At 38.3% G+C, this 21,319-nt stretch overlaps 5 protein-coding genes across 5 annotated transcripts; 2 read left to right on the top strand and 3 right to left on the bottom strand.

Annotated features, from left to right (window-relative positions):
* Window positions 1-779: 779 nt before the first annotated feature.
* GCK72_010719 (uncharacterized protein) lies at window positions 780-2,634 on the top strand (the record flags this gene model as incomplete). The annotated part of the gene is made up of 6 exons (XM_053728004.1): window positions 780-893; window positions 936-1,122; window positions 1,214-1,407; window positions 1,460-1,531; window positions 2,062-2,463; window positions 2,509-2,634. The coding sequence occupies 6 exons, from the start codon at window positions 780-782 to the stop codon at window positions 2,632-2,634; spliced, it is 1,095 nt and encodes a 364-aa protein (XP_053587581.1).
* Window positions 2,635-9,732: 7,098 nt separating this feature from the next.
* GCK72_010718 (uncharacterized protein) lies at window positions 9,733-12,291 on the top strand (the record flags this gene model as incomplete). Its single annotated transcript, XM_003111563.2, has 7 exons — window positions 9,733-9,894; window positions 9,942-9,991; window positions 10,469-10,865; window positions 10,915-10,980; window positions 11,023-11,129; window positions 11,183-11,314; window positions 11,436-12,291. 7 exons carry the CDS (start codon window positions 9,733-9,735, stop codon window positions 12,289-12,291), a joined length of 1,770 nt encoding a protein of 589 aa, XP_003111611.2.
* A 417-nt stretch (window positions 12,292-12,708) lies between these two features.
* Window positions 12,709-13,761, bottom strand: GCK72_010717 (uncharacterized protein; the record flags this gene model as incomplete). The annotated part of the gene is made up of 5 exons (XM_003111745.2): window positions 12,709-12,896; window positions 12,969-13,038; window positions 13,092-13,320; window positions 13,368-13,610; window positions 13,691-13,761. The coding sequence occupies 5 exons, from the start codon at window positions 13,759-13,761 to the stop codon at window positions 12,709-12,711; spliced, it is 801 nt and encodes a 266-aa protein (XP_003111793.2).
* A 1,526-nt stretch (window positions 13,762-15,287) lies between these two features.
* Window positions 15,288-16,810, bottom strand: GCK72_010716 (uncharacterized protein; the record flags this gene model as incomplete). Its single annotated transcript, XM_003111816.2, has 6 exons — window positions 15,288-15,443; window positions 15,490-15,676; window positions 15,719-15,823; window positions 15,869-16,060; window positions 16,159-16,379; window positions 16,739-16,810. 6 exons carry the CDS (start codon window positions 16,808-16,810, stop codon window positions 15,288-15,290), a joined length of 933 nt encoding a protein of 310 aa, XP_003111864.1.
* A 1,088-nt stretch (window positions 16,811-17,898) lies between these two features.
* GCK72_010715 (uncharacterized protein) lies at window positions 17,899-21,059 on the bottom strand (the record flags this gene model as incomplete). The annotated part of the gene is made up of 7 exons (XM_053728003.1): window positions 17,899-18,223; window positions 18,301-18,870; window positions 19,051-19,348; window positions 19,400-19,503; window positions 19,552-19,732; window positions 19,865-20,295; window positions 20,731-21,059. 7 exons carry the CDS (start codon window positions 21,057-21,059, stop codon window positions 17,899-17,901), a joined length of 2,238 nt encoding a protein of 745 aa, XP_053587580.1.
* Window positions 21,060-21,319: the final 260 nt, after the last annotated feature.

Here is a 21,319-nt window from a genome sequence, read left to right as displayed (position 1 = left end):
AAGATTCATTTTGAGGAAATATCATTAAACACGAAGTATACAGGTTTTCGGTTTTCTTATCAATATAGACAAGATAACAAACGCAATCTTCAACTTTTAATGATTCTTCTAACCTCTTTTGCCCTTCGCCTCGTGGCTATTTCTTATCATATCATCAATGCGTGGCCATGGCGTGTTGCGTGTTTCAACGAAATAATCTGGGAATCTAGATTTTCGAATTTAAGAACCTGTAGACATTGTGGTGAGAGAGAAATCGAGATACGGCGATTAGTAATTTATGAGTTCGAAGCGAGAAAAGGAATTTCCCTATATCGTTTACTTTTATAGTCAAACAGAGTGTAATCTTGCTTCCAAATCGCAACTATTCGTCGCAAACACAAACAATTCTACTTTTTTGGGTCGAAAAGATGAAAATCTGTTGGAAAGAGAGAAGAACTTGTTGTTGTGAAACAGAAAAAACAGGAGCAACGTGAGGAAGCAAAGACGAGAAAATGAACAGAGGAACAGAGAAATAAAGAGAAAAATAAGCTTCGGAGTAAGCTAAACAACTAACAAATGAAAACAAATTCAAACGAATAAATATCTTTGGAAACTTTCCGCACACGAAAATCACTGATTTTTATTGAATAACAACGAAAAATAAATAAAAAATCCAAGAAAATTGACTGAAATAAACAAAATTCTATAAATCTTGTCCGAGAGAAGTACACAAGAATACTTTATTTGCGCGGAAATTCAAATTTCGAAACCTTACTCTGAACTTTGTGGCGTGGCAAAGTATGCGTAAACCAGAATTTAGCACCAAAAAACAAGAAAATGTCGGAATATTTATTATTCAGTTTTCTTTATTCACTAGAAATCATATTTCTGGATTCCAAAGACAAAACTCATTCGTAAGTAGGTCCCGAACCATCCCATAGATACGATTTTTCCAGATGTCGAAAAAGAAAGAGTTCTGGTTGAAACCCCTTCCTCCAAATGTTCCATTGGTGAAAACAGTTGTTTCATTCAAAATCGCAGATCAAGATGTTGGAAGACCACCAGCTGAAGTGATGAAAATCGACGAGGATATGATGATTTCATTCATTTCGGCTAACTCTTACTACAATGGATTGATTATGGGTTAGCACTTCTTCTATTTGACTTTAAATCCTAGATTTTGTCAATCTTTCTTCGATGATCAGCGAGAGATACACACACTACTTTTTTCTAGGCGACAAAGTAGTAAAAGTGAACGATTTTCCTGGAAAAGCTGCAAAATGTCTAGCTGAAATTCTGAAAGGGGAGAAGTGTCAAATTGAGGTATTGAGACGAAAAGGAGCGTATCCGGCGACGAAAGAAAGATTGGCGAGAGTGGGAGCTGTTGTGAAGAAAGGACACGCATGTTTTCTTGTAGATGTTGAGAGAGTAAGATGGTTTTGTTAATATTCAGGTTTTCTCAAATGAGATTATCATCCAGGCTCCCAACGTAACAACTACATCTGTAGGTCTGAAACTGGGAGTCATGAAGAAACGTGGTTATGTTACAAAGGTGAATTTCTAAAGTATTTGGATAAAACTAAATATTTAGATAGGAACTAACAGATCACTGTTATTTCAGCAGCGTTGCGTTGAATACTATTGAAAAGTGCATGAGAAGAGAATAGGTGCAGAGTAAACGAAGATTCAATTAGAGTAAAAATATAACGATTTCTAACTGAAAATAAAGTTTTTCCTCAAAGCGGTTTATACTGTTCGCGAAAATCATTTTACATGAAAGCAAAAAAAACAAAAAGGGTTTGCAGTGGATAGGATTCGAACCCACGCTCTGTTACCAGGATGAGATCGGGAGTCTCACGCCTTAACCACTCGGCCACCACTGCGGTCTGAGAAAGTGTGTCACACAATTATGCGCGGTGCGCGGGGAGTTACAACCTGGAAAAGGGGGAGGAGCGTCTTTGCGTATTGAGTTAGCTACAAAAGAAGACAAGGAATCATTCAAATTTCCGTGAAGTAAAGACTGAAAAGAAATATAAATCCAAAGTTATCAGCTGTGAAGAGCCTAATATCAGCAAATTTCAGATTGAGGATGATTCGATTGCAACAACACTCATTGGTCGTGGTGACAGTATAATTGATATGGGTGGAGATGCGATTCCATTTAATGATAATTATACTGATACATTTGTTCGAGAGCATCTTTCAAAAGTTTCAACTGGATCCAAAATGTCATTTCTCATCGAGAGACCAATTATTCTTGAATACGCCAAAGAGCATCAGAAATATATTGAATCGATCACTTATGAAGATTCAGACATTGAAATGGCAAAAGATGTTGTAGATATTGGAAGAAGAGCAAGCAATATGCACTTCATTATTTTCAAGAAAATGACTCCTACCAGTATTCTGTCAGAAGACGTCAGAAGACAGAAGAAAACTACGAATAAAACAACTGAAGCTGGAGAAAGTAATATATCTGTTTCGGTTAGTTCATCTCTCATTTCATTTGCATTTTGATATCATTTGAAGACTTGTTCAACTACAAACAATATTTCGAGTGATGTGTCGGATCCAGAAGATTTGAAACCAGTTGTCACAAAGAGTCATGCTGCTGGATCATCTTCTGATAGTGGCGGAGCATTCGATGATGAATAGAAAATGAAGATTTTCGAAGATTCTGAACTCCTATTTTATCAGTAAACTCTCATTTTTCATTGTTTTCTTTTCTTTTTGTAGATTATGGAAAAACAGAAACTGTAACATAAGTACTTTGAATGAGGTTCAATTTCAGAAGCCTTCTGCGTTTTGAGCAGCGTCAGTACTTCGAATATCTTTTCACCTGCATCATTGTGTCTCTTCCATCAATTATCAAAGAGTTTGAACTTCTTAACTTTGCTATCAATTAGATCCCGTTCCCTTCATTTCATTGTGTTCTGTCCATCATCTCAAAACAATCGAAAAACCTTTTTCTGCCAGACCCAATTCCGGGAACCATCCTCACAAAAAGTCGTCATCAAGGGCCACAACAAGACCAGAAAACAAATCATCTGGTGTCAAATTGACGTATCATTTTCAATGAATCTTCAACTCAATCACTCGTTGACGTCACATATCTTTTTGCTCTTTTTCTCTCGATTCTCTTTTTTATTTTGTTGCATCCAGACACGACTTTCCTTCCAAAACGACAATTGCCACTTCACTTATCATTGGTCTCATCCATCTTTTCAGTCCTTGGTCCAGCACTTTTCTCTGTCTTCTGTAAATTTGAAATAATGCTTCTTTGCACAAAAAAAGAAGAAATCTTTCCTCCAACAAAGAAAGAACAAATCGAATTTCGACAAATTGGACTGAAAACTGGACTGCCCAAGGTCATTTGACATTCCCTGATTGAGCCATGTTCTCCTTTTTTTCGTTCTGCAACTTTTTTGACTTTATTACAAACGGAAGTCCGTTTCTTCCTTGTTTCAAATAACTTTTTTGTTTCATTTTTTCTCAAAGTTCGGATGTTCCTGTTTAGAATGTTTATCAGTTAGGGCTCGTTTCCGAGAAAAGTTTTCGGGAATATTTTTATGAGAATCATCAGAAAATTTAGCCACACAACAGCTATCTCGCATTTTGTCTTCGCATGCGAAAAAGTAAATCCAAGAAAATTATTGCCGGTAGAAACCTGATATGAAAACTATTTTTTGCCTTTACCTGAATAGAAATCAACAAACTTAAAGGAAACAATTAAGTTATTTCGAAATAATCAAAGTTCTTATTGTAAAGAAATGCGGTTGCCAGTAGAAATTTGTTTAAACTGGCGTCACGAATAGTCAAACAAATTTCCATCTCAATTTTTGATGCTAGAAGATTCACCTACAGTAGGATTGTCTCTTTATCTTTTTTTGTAGCTAACTCAATACGCAAAGACGCTCCTCCCCCTTTTCCAGGTTGTAACTCCCCGCGCACCGCGCATAATCGTGTTACACACTTTCTCAGACCGCAGTGGTGGCCGAGTGGTTAAGGCGTGAGTCTCCCGATCTCATTCTGTAATGGAGCGTGGGTTCGAATCCCATCCACTGCAAATCTTTTTTGCGTTTTTTGCTTTGTTGTTAAACGATTTTCGGGAACAGTATAAACCGTTTTTGAAGAGAAAGCCTAATTTTTAGATGAAATAACTCAAACTTTTACACCCAAAGTACAATCAACAATCATTTTTGTCTTCTTCAACCAGCTACACTCTCTTTGAGCGTTTTTCTCTTCGAAAATTTCGTTAATTTTCCCTCCAAGTCATAAAACATTTTGTAGAGGATCGAGAGAGGGTTTCGTCCTCTTTCTGCGCAACAAATAAAAATAAAAACCGTGTTATACAACCGGCGGTACGATTCGTTGACAGTTTGGCAACAACAACTTTTTTAAAAGAAGAAAGCGTCACGTCTTCAGGGATTCTGAATCTCCCTTTCTAGATGATTTTGAATTTTCCTGACTCCAGAATATATCTTTTTTCATCTTCAGAAAAGAAGAAAGATAATTCTAAACATCTGCATTTTTACGATTCGAAACGGGGAGAAAGTGCACAATCATTAAGTTGGCTCCAGTACTTGGTCTGCTTCTCCGGGTGGTTTATTATCCACTTGGAGTCTTTGCAGACCAATGTAAACTGACCAAGAAAAAGACCATCCCTACGGTAAGTTTACGATTGAAAAAAGATGAGAAGCGTCTGATTTTTCTCGGAGTGAAAGCACGGGCGGTTCCGAAAACATTCACTGATTTATTATCCATTTTTCTTTTTGAGAGGTGGTGACTCTTTGTGTGTGTGTGATGAGTGAAAAGAAGTTAGGAGGGAACAAAAACGAATGATTTATTATAAGTATTCCAGTTGGTTCTTTTCCTCTCAGGAAACCGGTTTGGATCTACTGTAACATCAGAATCCATGGATGCACAAAAAGAATTTGATTTATTTTAAATGTTTCTCTATGAACAATTTCAATGTCCTGTCGACTCTGAAATTATCAAGTGAATGTCCATAATGATCCAACACGTGTACCTTTGATAGATTTCTGATCGTCGTCTCAAAGTTCTAATGTAAATAGAATCCGAATTTACATTTTCACCTTTTACCCAGAATTCCCAGACTATTCACACTTTTTCTCAATTCATTTTTTGTTCATCTGATGACCATATCCATCCCATTCCATTTGCATATGTCCTCTTTTTCATTCCGATCATTCTCTCTCTCATTTTTCGTTTTCTTCACACTTCCATCTTCCTTCTTGTCCTATTCCGACATCAATCACCTTCTGGGTGTGCCTCTCTTTTGGCACCGTGGCCCCCCTTCTGTCATTCCGTTGACCGTATCGCTTGGCCCAATCTCTTCTCTCGCTTCCATCAGATTTGTGTCAAGACAAGAAGGCGTTTAATATATTTTCGTGACTATGGGCTAGCTGTTCAACTCATTTATCTTTTGGTGACATGTCGTGGGCTTCTGGAAAGTTCTAGAAACTTTTAGACTGTAAGTCTACCGAGAGACGCTGATTTGTGGGCGGAGTCTCGATTCAGGAGTCGAGTTACAGATAATTATCTTTCTTTTCGATCCATCTGAATCTAAAAGTTTGAACTCATCAAAACCAAGAAATCTCGGATCGAAATTTAGGCTCCGCCCATAAGGTTAGATTTTGGCTTCGAGTTTTCTTGTTCCATAATTTGTCTTCCATCGAGGTAATATTTCTCTCTCCAACTTTTCCAAACTCATTAATCTCATTGCCACGTCACACAACTTGATAAAGAGAGAGAGAGATGCCTGAAGGAATCGAGTGTATCGTCAGCTGTCGAATAGACTCCACGTATCACTCAGGTCATCCACACAACCCAAAACTTTGAGTTTCTTCATTTGCGACGTCAATTGTCTCTCTCTCTATTTCTCTGCGTCTCTCTAAATCTCTCGATCTTTTGTCTCAAAATACATAGAGATCTTCTTGATGCTCTCAAAGTTCACACCAAAAAACTTTCACGAGCCCTGTTTTTTTGTTCTTATATGGATTACTGTAGTGAGATACTTCCATTCCGGATTCTTCTAATTAATCCGATTCAAAAAGTCAACTAATTCAAATCTAATCGAACAGTAATCTGAATAAATAGTTAGTCAAAGATCTCCCGATACATCTGATATTACAAAAAACTGGTTAACATTCTTTCAATTTCTTTCACCTAGTTTCTGTTCGTCTGTGTCTGTCCGGATGTCCAATTCTTATTTCTGGAACAGAAACAGCTTAAAACAAAACAATTGTACATCATCAAAATGTTATTGTTTCTTCTCAAAAAGACACATCATCTGAAATTTCTTTCTTTTTTCTTCCCCATTTCTCTGACTCATTTCCTCCAATTCTTACAGTTTTTCCCTTCCGTATTCCTATATTTCTGTCATTTCTCTGTCACTTTCCCCACTATCTTTACCCTTTTCTCTTCAAATTCTCTGTGTTCTGTTTCTAGAAAAAGGTGACAAATCAGTCCCCGGAGAGTCGCCCTCTCTTTTTCCAAAAAAAGAAAACTCATCCGAGAAAGAAAAAGAAGTGAAAGAAGACGTCCGAGTTGAGGGACATTTCTTGAAAGTCTTCGCCTTCTGCAGGACATCTCACTCCCTAAAAACACTTTTTGCTCTTTTCTTGCTCAAGTTTTCTGACAGAACACCATTTGTTTCCTTAAAACATTGTTCTGCTTTTTGAGCTTTTCCGGTTTGAGTTGAGAGCCAGCAAGGGCTCAAGGCAATATCGTGAAAAGTAAAAACTGGAATCAGTCAAGTCCGGTGAACTAGGCAATGAACAATACGGTAGTTCCAGACAGCATAAAAATCTTTACCTCTATTAATTAAGACTCAAGACTGTTAGACTTGAAATTCAGAGATCTTATGCGTTTTTTCTAAATTTGGTTTCTATGATAATTCCATTTTTTTTCTTTCGTTTTTGACACCTGTGGTCACTACCTACTCAAATACCTAGAGGGAAGAAACGTTATCAAGCTCTCCCTATCTCCCTAACCCCTATCTCAAACTAAAGTTTGGATGCTGTCCCTGCTCTACTGTATTCTTAAACTTCTCCAATCTCGTTTGTTTCCTCTGGCGTCACAACTCCATTCTCCAGAATCTTTGAACATTCTATCCTTCCCCCAATTCTTCTCTTCACCGGATACCATTCACTTCCCCCCAACTCATGCGAATTCTGACGTCTTCAGAAGAATCGTCCGGCGCCTTGCTCCCTGACTTCTCCCTCCCCGAGCCTTCTAACTTTACACTTCTCATTGACAACTTTTACAACTTGTTCGTTTCTGATCAGGTAGACTTCTCGCTTCTCTCGCATTCTCTCAATCATTATGTTTTCTGGTAAACAAGAAGAGCGATTCTGTCAGTTCATGTCAATTATTTCTTTTCCTGATCATCTCACAAAGAGTTCCTTCTTCTTTTTTTCTATACTAGTCTCCTCCTTCTTCTTCCACGTCATCATTGTCACTTGGGAGTGATTAGAGAGCAAGAGATTTGGCGAATCATGAACTGAACGAACACTTGACAAACTACAGTGCAAAAAGTGTGTGCAGACGTCACGATGGGCGGAGAGAGTCGCCTCTTCAGAATAATATTCTCACGGGGAACTCAGCTGAAAGTTGAAAGTTGAAACACTTTACACTTTTCGGAGCAACGAGTAAACATGTTTCTTGAGGGGAGGAAAACGGCTGAGTCTTCTGATACTCTGATCTTTTACAATTAGGATTCTAGACTTGTAATAGTTGATATCTGTGTCTAATTAAATAGGTAAATTGTACACTGATTTTGTTTAATCAGAAATGAATTTTTTAATCTTACGGGTTCCTAGATGTAGACCTAGGTTATCGGGATATTTTTGCAGATCTTGATTGAATGAAGCATCCTTTATAAGGGTCGAAAATTGTGATCTCGGTCAAGGTTTCTGTTCGGTTGTAATTTATATCAGTTCTCATACGGAAAATTCTAATCCAGCGATTTTTGATTTGATACGTAATCGATCGTTGTCTAGACCTCTCTGTAATTCTGATAACCTGAAAAGTCTGTTATCCGCTCTTTCTTCTTCTTCTTCATGTTCTTGCGGATCTCTACCAACGAATCTCCAGAATCTGATCTCCTGATGACCCGTACCAGTCACTTCAACCCAGCCTCTCGAGCTGCTTCCGAATCTTCGTCTAGACTTCTTCTCATCCAATTCTCCACACCCCCATGTTCCTTCTTCTTCTTCTTCTTTTCCGATCGTTTGACCCCAATCGTCCCATGTTTGCCCTCTTCCTCCCTCACAACCATCCCATTCAGCTCGTTATCGGCATGTCAAGAATCAGTTCCCTTCGTCATTTTCTGATCTTCTTTTGCAGATGAAGAGTTAAGTGAAACACTTTCAAACGAGCCACCCTCTCTTTTTTCTTCTTCGGTAACCCGAGAGCCTTCTTCTTCTTCTTCTTGTTTCGAGACGAGATCAGTCGTTTTGTGATGAAGATGATAAAACATAGGAGATGCTCTCGGTCTTCTCGGAGAAAAAGAGAGAGCCAACTGTCTCTATCTTATTCATTTTCTCTCCCTCTCTTTCTCTCTCTTGAGGCAAAGATTTCTGTTAGTATCCCATTGATTATCAATTATCATCTCACACTTTCTTCTCACTTCCAACTCTTTCTCTTCTTTTAATTGATCTTTATATTTTCACAACTTTTCCCCCAACGTGTCAACAATTTTCAAGTCCTCGTGAAAAGTTTTCGAATCTCCTCTCTTTCAATTCTTGATCTCATTATGTTTTCCTGCAGTTCTCAAAATGTACTGACTTTCACAACATTGACCTGCTTCATAGTTTTTTCCATTCCTAATCCTCCCCCTTCGACCAAAAACTATTCTTCAGAATAGCTCTGCCAAAATAAGTGTATCAATTTCCCTAAAAATAGTATACTTCGTCTTTTTCCAAATTGGCTCCAATTTCAGTTCGAAACCATAAATATGATTGTTCCGTGGGCGTTTTTTGGTCTTGTTTTCTCACTACTTATTATTAGTTTTTGGTTCCGTTTATTGTTTTCGAGATGTCTCCATTATGCGCAGTTACAGTACTCATAGGACCTTGAGGAAACGGTTCACCTACTGTTAGCACCGACACGTTTTTTACAACCGCGCTCTACCGAAACTGAGAAAATTGTGTGCCAAATTGAGAGACTTAGAGAAAAAGAGACATTTTTCAAGAGAATTTCGGTAGAGCGCAGCTGTAAGAACTGTGCCGAGCTGATACCACTGAAAACTGGAAGTAACAAACGTTTTGGGTGATATATCTGGATATCTGAACATTCTCAACCACAAACTGAATGTTCATGAACCTCGAAACTTCAAACAGTCTGTGTGTCTGTTTGTCCAACATCTCCTCATTTCAAATCCAACCTACACAGATACCGTTTCGATAGACTCTATTCTTCCTCCTCCTCCTACATTCCAATCTTCTCCTCTTTTATTTGTTTCTTTTTTATTTTGCAAAAGTGGATTAACCTTCTTTCCGAGCAGCCTTTCCAACCTTGCTCAGAGTGCATTTTCGTGCCAGAAAAGGGAAGAAAAGACTGTCTATTTGCTCCCGAAATCTTGCTCTTTTTGCTCTTTCTCTTCTCGTTTTCTCTCCCCCGCTTGCCCTTTTTTCTCTTTTTTTTCTGATTGTTGACTCATACTCTTTTTCTCTCAAATTTCCTTTTTCCATTTTTACAATTCATTTCGAATATTCTCCAGATGAATATATGGCCGTTCCTGCCGCCTCATCGATAGTTTCATACGGAGGAGCAGCCACTTCCAACTTTCTTACAACCCCAATTTCTCCATTTCTCGCTGGATTTTATAGTTCTAATTTCGTTTCTGATCGGATAAGTTCATGTGCACCGTATCGAGTCGACAGAATCAGAGTGAGTTCGATTGACAGTTGAAGACAAAACTGAAGTCTTTTTTTCAGGAAAGACTGGAAAACGAAGAAGAAGAAGATGATGAATATCCACCTGATGAGTAAGTTTTTGAAAAAAGACCTTTTGTAAAAATTGTAATTTTGTAGTTTTCAGTTGAAAATACTAATCTTTAGAAAGGTTTACGATTTCCAAACGTGTATACGGTACCGGTCAAAGGTTGTAAAGTTTGGCCGTTTTCAGTTGAAATTGTCCAATTTTGAGAGTGTGTCATGGTAATCCTGATTGTTCCATCAGTTTGACTTTTGATGAATTATACAGATTAAAAATATAGCTCAATTTTTGTAGCTGGCAACTTTTTTGTACTGTCACCTCCTACCAAGTTACATATCGACAAAGTACCTCTCAAAGTTGGACAATTTCAACGGAAAATGGCGAAAGTTTACAACCTTTTGACCGGTACTGTAAATGGAATCTAATTCTTCTTTTTTGTTGTTGACACTTTTTTGTAAGATACATTATAAGTTCAACTTTTTCTCTCAATCTACTCATCTCCTTCCTATAAAATTCTCCCTTCCAGCCACCGCCGAGGCGCCCTATTCTGTCGGTCTGGCACTTGGCTTGAACTTCTTCCAATTGAAAACGAAGAAGATGGTTCAACAAGAGTCAAAGTGCACGGAACGAAAGAAGAAAACTCGAAATTCAGTATAGTCGAGTTCATATCAGTGGCGATGAGTCTTGTTTCGATACGTGGTGTTGAGACAAAAAACTTCATTTGTATGGATCCATCGGGGAAATTATATGCGACGCCCACGTCGAACTACTCAACAGAATGCGTTTTTACGGAGGAAATGATGGAGAATTATTACAATTTATATGCATCTTGTGCTTATGGGAATCGAGTAAATCCGTGGTATATTGAATTACGGAAAAGCGGAAAACCGAGAAAAGGACCGAATTCGAAGAAGAGACGAAAAGTAAGATAATTGTAGAGAGAGAATGACAGGAAATTACAGATTCTTTCAGGCAAGTCATTTCCTAGTTGTTCATCATGATTTGGATCGATTCGGACCCGCAGTTCCCAATGGAAATGTAAGTTTGTGCCGGTTTTCTTATCAACATTTAAACGTCCAGGACGTGACGTCTTTGGTAGTTGCTTCATTATTCCATCAACCACCGAGTCATCCACTATTCCGTCATCGAACTGTTACGAAGCCACCGAATCCACATCGTATTTCAAAGTGAGTCATCTCGTTTTTTGCAAGAACTATCTGGAAATTAAATCATATTTCAGTTTACGAGCAAAGGTGGAAGTGGCGGATCCAGTTGAAAGAGCAAGATTACTTCAAGCAGAGAAAAAGAAGAGAAGAGAAAAGAAAAAACGAAGGAGAGAAGACCGATTGAGGAGAGAGGAACGCATAAGACAGTATGTTTTTGTATTTTCAAGTTTTTGGGATACTGGAAATTTGTGGAGTAGAATAGTTTGTGTTATTGGCAATCAATAGAATCCATTGAAATACAGAAAAGTTACAAAAATTAATTTTCAGAGCGCGTCGACAAGAAATAAAAGATCTCCGAGCAGAAGAACTACGTCGTCTGGAAATCGAAAAACAAGAAAGAGAAAGGAAACAAGCTGCAGCCGCGGCCGCCGCCGCAGCCGCAGCAGCGGCACGTCTTCGGGCTCAAACAAAGACTACAATGAATCCATACCCAGCTTATCGTCCTCAACAAACTCCACCATCACAACAGTATAATCCACAGAGAACTCAGTATCCAACGTCTTCCAATTCTTCTTCTTATCCACCGCATTCATCTGGATCTCTTCCACCTCCTCGTGCTGCTTATAATCCATATTATCAAACACCTCAAGCAACTCCAGGTCCCTTAACAACAACAACAACTCCGTATCCATATTCTGTTCACCATCAACAACAGCAACATCACCACCATCACGGACATCATCAACACCATCATCAACATCATCAGCAGCAACAACAACAACAACAACAACAACAATTGCAACAACAACAACAATTACAACAACAACAACAACAACAATTGCAACAACAACAACAATTGCAACAACAACAACAACAACAATTGCAACAACAGCGTGTTGTCTATTCCTATCCACAACCATCTTCTACGAAATTCCAACAACCCTCAGAAGATCCACGTCGTCAATACTATCCGCAACAACAACTACAACAACGGATACAACATCAACAGCCACAACAAGAACAATACCAATATCACCAACAACAACAGCTCCAACCACAGTTGCAACCACAACAACAACAACAACAACAATTCCAGCAACAACATCAACAACAGTATGCAACAGCTCATACAGTGTCCAACCCGAATCGTCAAAATGTTAATTACCAACGATACCCACGATAGAGATCTCTTTCTTTCCCGCCTCTCGCTACAATGATACCCCAGAAAACTAATCTGAAAATGATCTTCTTCTTCTTCTTCTTCTTCTTGTTTTTATGTCTCAATGCTTTCCATTTCCTGCCCCGCCCCCTTTTTTTGTAGCTTTCAGAGACTTTGAGAAAGAAAGAGTACTGTAGGTTACGGTAGCTCTTGTACCTTGGCACTCTTTCTTTTCCAACATTTACTATTTTTCTTATTTTAATTCTATTTTAAAATTGTTCTATTTCCCTCTCTCTCTGTCCCCCCTTACAACCCAAATGCCACGTGTCTTTTTATTTTCAAACGGGTATTCGCATTGAACATACTGTAGCTTATTTTCTTATTATACAAAGTATGCCTCTGAAAACAAATAAATCGAAAATAATTTCATTTTACATCAATTCAGAAGCTAAGAGACATATTCTCAACCCAATTAAATGATTCTTTCGAAGCCTTCTCATCCAGATATTCTGCTCCAATAATCCATGACGAATCGATTGATTTTATCTCTTCGAATATGAAGTTGTAATCGATCTCTCCACGTGTATCACATGCTCCACGTTTTGGCACTTGAGCCACTTGGATGTATCCTGGAAAACACTTATTTCTTTTGGAAATGTGCATTTCAAAAGTCACAAAGTTGATTTTCTGCCTTTTCTTACCAATATGCTCTTTCAATTTTCTCAAAGTTGCTCCAATTTGTCCATTAATTTGTTGAGCATGAAATGTATCCTGGAACATAATTCTCTCAACTTAAATAGCACCGGAATTACCCTGAAACTCACATATTGAAGTTTCAGATTCTTTGATTTATCCGAGTAGATCAAATTCATTGCTTCATCATAATTATTCAGATAATATCCCGGAATAGTGTACTTGTTAATAGGTTCAATCAAACAAATCAAATCGTGTTCTTTCAATTTTTCAGCTGCGAAATGCACATTCTCAGAGTATGTTTTGGAAGCATTTGCCACGTCATCATCGGTTTTTGGAATTCCAGCCATCACGTGGACACTGAAAGAAGTAATGATCAGAGGCAGGAGTCACTCCCGCCAACTCACCGATTACATCCGAGCGTCTTTGCATACTCGATCGCCGTATCCAAACTAATTCTGAATTCATCTTTTTGTGATTTCAAAGAAGCCAATCCTCTGGATCCATCACTCCAATTTCCAGGTGGAGCATTTATTAAAGTGTGTTTCAGATTGAATTCATCCGCTGCTTCACGAAGTTTTTTCGCTGGTTCCGAGTACGGAACACTCACTTCGACGAGTTTGAATCCAGCAGAAGCTGCAGCTCCGTATCTGAAAATTTGATGCTTCGGGGCCCAGAATTTCTTACATAAAACTAGGCCATATTTGGAAGAAAGTCTTGAATTTCTCACCTCTGAATAAGCGGCAAATTAGTGAACAACATGTTCAAATTGGCAGCAACTCTGTTCGTCGAACCACTCATTTTCTTCTGGTAGAAATGAAAAGAAATTGTATTTTAAATAGAAATAGTGTTTATTTCATAGATAACGACACTCCAAAATAACACAGATCGCCTTGTTTATCGTAAATAAAAACGATGGAATGGAAAAGAAAACGAAGAGAAAAAAGTGAGCAGAGTTCATTTGGAGAGAGAAAATATTGGAGGGAGAGGTCAATTGGAGAGCGGGATTTTCAAGGGTTCGGCAAGATAAGAAACATGAAAATCTAGGAAAAAAACAAGAGATTATTTCACTTTATCTACATGCAAGACATGATTTTCTACAAATAATTGCTCGAACTTCTCGTCGTTGACAATACGAAAACAGGGACCAGAATTTGCATCTCCACGTCAAATCTTCGCATGTTTCGATCTGAAAAATAATGAGGAGAAAACGAGAAGAAAGAGATATTTGATGTCAAATGAGGAATTTGTTAAAGGAAAAGTGAACTTTGGTTGATACGAAATGATGGATGAAAAAGAGAAACCAATGAGTTCACGGTTTCTTACTTTTCTAGAATAGTTTCGGTCTGTACGGTTTGCGTCAAGGCGTCTCGCGATTAGAATGAACTACAATACATTTTTTGAATCTTCGATTTTTGATGATCTGTCATATTTTGAATGTTAACTCTTATCTCAATTTTTTCTAGTTGTAGATAAAGTTCAGGATCACTATTTTTTAAACTTTCAATGAGCCTATTTATTGTTTTTGTGTTTTGAAATGCATTTTGTAGGAGTCTCCCTAGGTTCACACTGTGGCGTACTGTAATATCGATGTAAACGAACTCATTTTAGCAAAGTTCTCAAGGAAGATAATCTACAGAAAAACTGTCCATTACAAGAAAAAGATTCTCGACGAGATCAGTGATTTTAACGAAAATTGACAAACTAAGGGTCAGTGACACGGTCTCGAAATTCGACTGAGAACTGCAAGAAGGAAAACTCTTTACAAAAAATATATGTCTGAAGTGAAACTACCTTCTGAATTATGACATAGTGAAGAAAGAATATTTTATTAGAACACACAAAAAAACTGAAAAAGGCACACAAAAACAGAACCAGCCTGAAACCGAATTTAAAAGCAACTTGAGAAATGAGATCAAATCCCGTTTAAAATCACACAAAATTAAAAAACGGCACACAGAGAAAAGCAGATTTCAACCAAAAATACGAATCATCCGACGATTGTTAGTTACTTGATTGTTATTAGAAGTTGATAGAGGCAATCCCGCGTATCGCGACTGCAAAGTTTAGATCAATTTAGTGAAGACGAAGAGGAATCGAATTCCTATCAATATTCCGTCAGATGTGCGAGTGCGCTCCACGGCAAACGGGGGGTGATAACACGGCAAACTTCACACAAAAACTAAATTACACACGCACAGCAGACACGCTCTAATGAGAACACGAACAGTTTAGAAAGCGACCAGTTTTAGTATGGAAAAGAAATTATTCGAAAGAGATTTTTGGAGGGATTGGGAGTACTGTAGCTATGGATACTGTAGGTGCTCTCAAACCTGAGGAGGACTGTTGTTCACAATTGAGTTCGTATTGATTTGATTGTTATTTGAAGACGATCCTCCAGATGGACAATTGTATAGTTTATTGATCTTTCTGACATCAACATCCGAGAATTTGACACGTTGTCCCATTCTTTCAGAGCCAGACTGTAACAAGAATTTTCATGAGATCTGACGCATTCATTCAGAATACCTTCTTGGGAACCAATGTTTTCTTTCCTGATCCACTGAATGCATATGGTCCATAATGCATAATTGAAGCATAATCATATGGCTCATCCAAATGAGAAATCACATTCAAATTGTACTTTTCAAATTGATCATCAGCTCCATTCATCACATTCTGCCAAACGACATCAATGTAACTGTCACGATCTTGTCTGGAATGATATCATTGTATCTGTTTGTCCGGATTCTCTAACCTGCTCTGCTCATGGAAGAAACCAACGGCATGCATCAATTCGTGAACTATTGTACCAACTTGAATACATCCAGAATCCAACGAGACTGGCTGCTTTCCTCCGGTTCTGGAATTCAAGGAATCTTGTTGGGAATCCCCAAAAACAACTCACTTTCCAACCAAACTATAGCATCCATCATCTGGATGAATCCAGAGATAATCGTGATGTTTTGAAGGGTCTCTTGCAACGAATTTGACACATGTTTTTGTGTGATATTCGTTCATTGCATTGGCAATTACACCTCTAGCATATGAACCATATTGGGAAGAAAGAGTGTATGGAATCTCACCGTTTGGCCAACGTCTGAAAAAAACATTGTCTGAAAATAAGGTAACTATCTCCTGGTTCTACTTGAATAGACGATCGTGATTCCAAATGTCATTGATTCCATTCCCACTTACCTATACATTTGTCTAATTGCATTTCTTCCCAACTTGTTATTTTCCTCTACAAATTTCTTTGGACTCTCCAACAGAATATCTCCTTCACTGTAATTTCCAATCGTCGGATCATCTTTCACTTTGATTCCCAATGTATGCAAATCGTATCTTTGATGTAAATTACTTTCGAAATCAGCTTCGTTGAGAGTTGTCTCAAATTCTGCCTTTGATGTGTCTATTACCTGGAAATACAGACAAATTCTAACTTTTTTTCAAAGTTGAATCCTGAATCTGAGCCCAGATGCAGTCACTGAGGCCTGTAGCTCCGATAGTTTGATTTTAGTATTGGTTAGATTACGGTATGTGTCAATATAGAGTTGAGTGTTAACTATTTGTATTAAACAATCCTGATTCTATATATTTTTGTGGTTCTCTAAACATTTAGTCATTTTCAAGATCAACTGTTCAAGAATTTTTTCGTACAGTATTTCGAAAATTGAAATTCGAATTAATGAGCAAAAATTGATAACAAGAACCTATAATTATATAAATCTGATATCTAAACACTCCAATTTTTGAAAAAAAAAATCAGTAGACCAACCTGTTTATTAGTGATGACTGAAGCACTCCAAGTAACAGTACAGAGAGTAGAAAAAATAAAAGAGAATCGCATAATCCTAATTTGTTTCGAAAAAGGGTGCAATCGACTTCTTTTTCCTTCTCAGCTTCTCACATGGTTTTATACCATTCTCTCTCCTCTTCTTCCTGATTTTCTTCTTTTCCGATCGTTCCGCGTGTCCGTAAGATTAACCTCGTCTTCCGCACGGAAACAGCTAAAAAAGTAAATGAGAACCCTTTACTTTTCTCTATGTTTGTGGTCACTCATCTACTCGTTTTGTTTGACTTTTTCGGAACTTGCTCTCACAGAAAAAAGAACTTTTTCACTCTTTCTCTGTTGCTCAATGCAATCGGACACTCGGACACTACATAGCTGATTCATTTTGTATTTTTGAAAGAGATCATTGCTCAGTCAATACAAAATGAACAATTGAAATGATGAATAGGAGGGAACAACGTGTTCTTTTTTGCATTACGGAAGTTATATCTCCACGAGTAAACACTGATTCTTCGTACTTATTCAGACTCGCTTTTGTCGGGTGATGCTCAACATTCGCAATAAAATCAGTCGTACGAAATTCAAAGACTACTGTATTCGTGAGAAGACCCACATGATTTTGAAAAGTTTCAATTCTTCAAAATTACCTTTTTCTGAATATCAGACAGTTAGAAAAGCGGTTCGTGAGGTGTTGAATAAGTATGTCTCGTCTCTTCCCCCAGTTTGCCATTTCAAGGCGAAGCGGTCAATTAGCCCCCACTTTTCATTGTTCCCTTCGTAACTAGTTTCTTGAAAAAAGGTGTTGAAAGAGGTCGTCACCATCTCAACTACTTGAACTTTTTCTCATTTTTATTTACAAAAAATGTTACAAATTGGTTGGCGTAGAAGAATTAAAGTGAACATTAATAATAATAAGGCATTCGGTAGTGGGGGGAAAAGAGGTCGGAAGAGCAAGACAATATAAAAGCAACGGTAAAATGCACAATTTTTTGGCTGATTGGTTGGGTGTGTAACCCGTTGACACTGAGAAAGAGGTGATGGAAAACTTGAAAAAAAAAAACAAAACGAGTGATTGGAAAAGGTGTGTACAGAAATATACATAAATGGGTACAAAATGAAAAAGAGTAGATGTGCTATAAGAGGATTCAGGCTGTTGTTGTGTCGGTATGTTTATTATGAGAAGACGTTCCAGAATCCTTGTTATCGAAATCACTGCTAGCTCGCCATGCTTTGCGGGATGGGACAAACAACTTCTCGGTTCCGTCTACTCCTTCGGAATCCGATGACGTTGCTTGAACGGAGGGGGAGACTGTTGATGACTTCTTTGCTTTTCTTGATTCAAGGGTATCTCGGATGTATCTTCGTTGACTTCCACGTCGGTTATCTCCTCTTCGTAGCGTTGATTCTGGCATTGAAGAGGTTGCTTGATCGTCAAAATCACGGACTGGAGAACAACATGCATCACGTTTACTGCAACCAGAACAACAATTAGATCAAAGAAAACTAACTGAGAATCTAACAAAAGCTGAAGATAATAACTCACAAACCTTGGAGATGGTTCTCCGACTTTCGTAGTATCAATCCCAGATAGACCCGAATCTTTGTCATCTGACTCTTCAAATTCAGCAGCAACAACCTCTCCTCCATGGAATATTACAGCAGGGGCAGATACAGCAGAAGCAACGTCTTCATCTTCTTCAGGAACATGAACAAGGCGACTGGGACATCCGAGACTTCTCGAATGATGATGATGAGATGGAGAAGCGGTTGGTTGAGGGTGATGATCAGTAAAGAGACCGAATGTTCGCATAACTTTGTTCTCATCCAAGTAATGGAACTCATACAGGGCGTCGTGACTTCTTGTAAAATCGACAACATGTTCGAATGAATCCACGTCATAAACATCTGTTGGAAGAGAGCTTTCCGAGTTATTTGGAGTTATCTTTCCAGCCTTTTTGAGAATTTTCCTCCGGCGATCTCTTTCACGGAGTAGTCGCATTTCCTTTTCAGCATCCTCGCTCATTTCGATTTCTTTGTGTTCGTCTTTGTCCATTGTAGATGAAGCGAGAACGGATCCGAAGTTGTCAGTTTCAGAGACAGCGACAAGGCAGGAGAAGCTGGAAAACAGAGGATGAGAGAAGGGAAATAAGAGGTTAGTTATTTGTTAATTAGTTGTGTTAACATTATTTGAAATAAGGTTTGACCGAAATGAAACGAAACAATTGTTCTAGTGTTTCAGATTGATAAATTGGGAAATGAGTACCAGAGAAGCGTGAAAAACATCGCAAGCAACTCACTTTGTATATCTCGATTTTTGCTTTTCTACCTCGCCCAAAATGAAGTCGGCAAGGCTGCGAAGTTTGAGCCGAATCCATTGTGGAGGGCTGACCATATCCAGATATTGATGGACTCTGCCAAAGAAAGCTGTCAGTATGGCCAAATCGGCCGGTGAGTTCACCAACTTTTTGACAAATGCAACCGCCATGTCGAGCGGAAACTTTGAAATACCCATTGCTGTTGTTGCATAACGAACCAAACGGAATGACATCACATATTGGAAGATTGATTTTTCAGCAGCAACTGCATCCTCGAATGCTAAAAACACGAAAATTGAAAGATTGCAACAAATCAGTTCTTCAAACTTACGTTTCTTCATAATACTTGGGAAGAAGCTTTGAATGTTGACTTCTTCCAGTGGAATGTCACTGTCACCACACGTCTCACATTCTGATTCGCCACGAGTACGGAAGCTAGGACAAGAAAAAGTTTTTCTCGGTTTCCCTATACAAATATAATACCTGTTAAGAGCGTTTGTGCTTGCACGTTTTCTAATTCTATTCATAGTGTTTGGCATCGCTGAAACTGCCTTCTTAGTGTCATCATTCTCTGAGAAGCATTCAGATGATACACGTCCTCCGACAGCAACAGCATTGGCATCACTAGTTTGAATTGTCAGACAGCGTATGCATGGGGCCATTCCTGAAAGGGTGAAGAAGTTAGTGTTGGCTTCCGAATTTGGAACATATAAATGTTATAGGATTGTTTTTGTTCCAATCGGAAAATTAGTTAGAAATATCTAGACTAATTTAACAAAGCAAGCAAACCACTTACCATATTTAGTTAAAAATCTCAATGCATCTCCAAATCCCTGCAAACACATTTTCGACAAGTCATCTGTTGATCTAGGCCATAGACAAGCCATTAATCGGAACATATTTCTGGCAGTAAATCTGATAGATGTTCCATTGAAATCCACTCCAAGCATGCTTCCACTATCCCAATCAGGTGGGCAAATGTCTGATTCTCCCGAAAATGGGGATACTGTGACTGTGTGTTCATCATAAATAGGTTGATTATCTGATACTCCTCCATCTATATATTGAACTCCTCGGAACTTTGGTGGTGTAATTCCACAATATAGCGGGATGAAACAAGAGCACATGATAGCATCAATGAGATCCGCATTTGAATCGTAATCTTCGATTATTACATTTTCGTGGTCACTCCATCGAGTGAGTGAGATGACCAGACGACCAGTGCACCTGTAGAGAAACTAAATGATCTGAACGGCGGTAAACAAGAATGTGATCACTGAATATCGGGAACAGGGAATACAAAGCTACAAGGTCTTTCTCAATGCTAACTGACCGAAATGATATAGTAAACAATGTAAATGAAAACTCTGCAGTTTTCATAAAATGCAAAACAATGCTAATACTGATTTTTTCGAAATTTCGTTTTAAAAAGTGAACTTTGCACACGACCTTTGGAACCAGAAGCCTCTAGCTGATCATTTTCTCAGTTGGTCGCGCTGCTGTCTGTCAAAGTTCTTGTTTAACACGTCATTTCCACTACTTAATAACAGAAATCACACAGTTGTTGTCGTTTGTTTTTGTACACAAATCGGTCTATTTTCAGCAAATTCGCTGCCATCATGTTTTTGTTTTGTTTTCTACATCTAACTTCTAGAAACTTACATTTCATATGCATTTGGCGGCAATATATGTTCCAGCTCTTCACGAACTATTCCTAGAAGATTAAATTCGGGATGAAGAGGTCCAAATGTCCTTGCTCTTGCTTGACTAACTACTTTGAGTATTGTGCTTGTGGCATGTGATATGCATACATTTGTAATGAGACCACAAGCAACTATTGATCCGGCCGATGCTCCAAGAATCTTATTCTGAAGTAGTTGTGGTGCGTATTCTTTGATGGCTGCGGCGACTCCGGCGTGATATACACAAAGGAATCCACAGCCGGAGAACGATAGATTCATGAGCTCGGGCCGACTGTTAACCAGAGTCATCTTCTGAAAGAAAAAAACGATTATGTTGGGAAATGGCGAGATAAGAATCAGGAAAAGAAAAAATGCAAAGTAAGACAAAAGAAGGATCTATACTGGCAAGGCCGATAAGCAAATGGAGGCTACAAGCAATCAGCGAATTCTTTCGCGAAACCAAAATGAACATAATGATAACGATGGGGGAGTGTGCGAAGCACGTGTTTTGATACAAGTAGTTTGATTGGAATACAAAAAAAAACTCAAGAGAAGCGAACGAAAAACGA

Source organism: Caenorhabditis remanei, chromosome III (genome assembly GCF_010183535.1).
Source record: "Caenorhabditis remanei strain PX506 chromosome III, whole genome shotgun sequence".
Classification (NCBI taxonomy): domain Eukaryota; kingdom Metazoa; phylum Nematoda; class Chromadorea; order Rhabditida; family Rhabditidae; genus Caenorhabditis; species Caenorhabditis remanei.
Note: the sequence above shows the minus strand (reverse complement) of the source record. Positions and strands in the feature narration are given on the sequence as shown.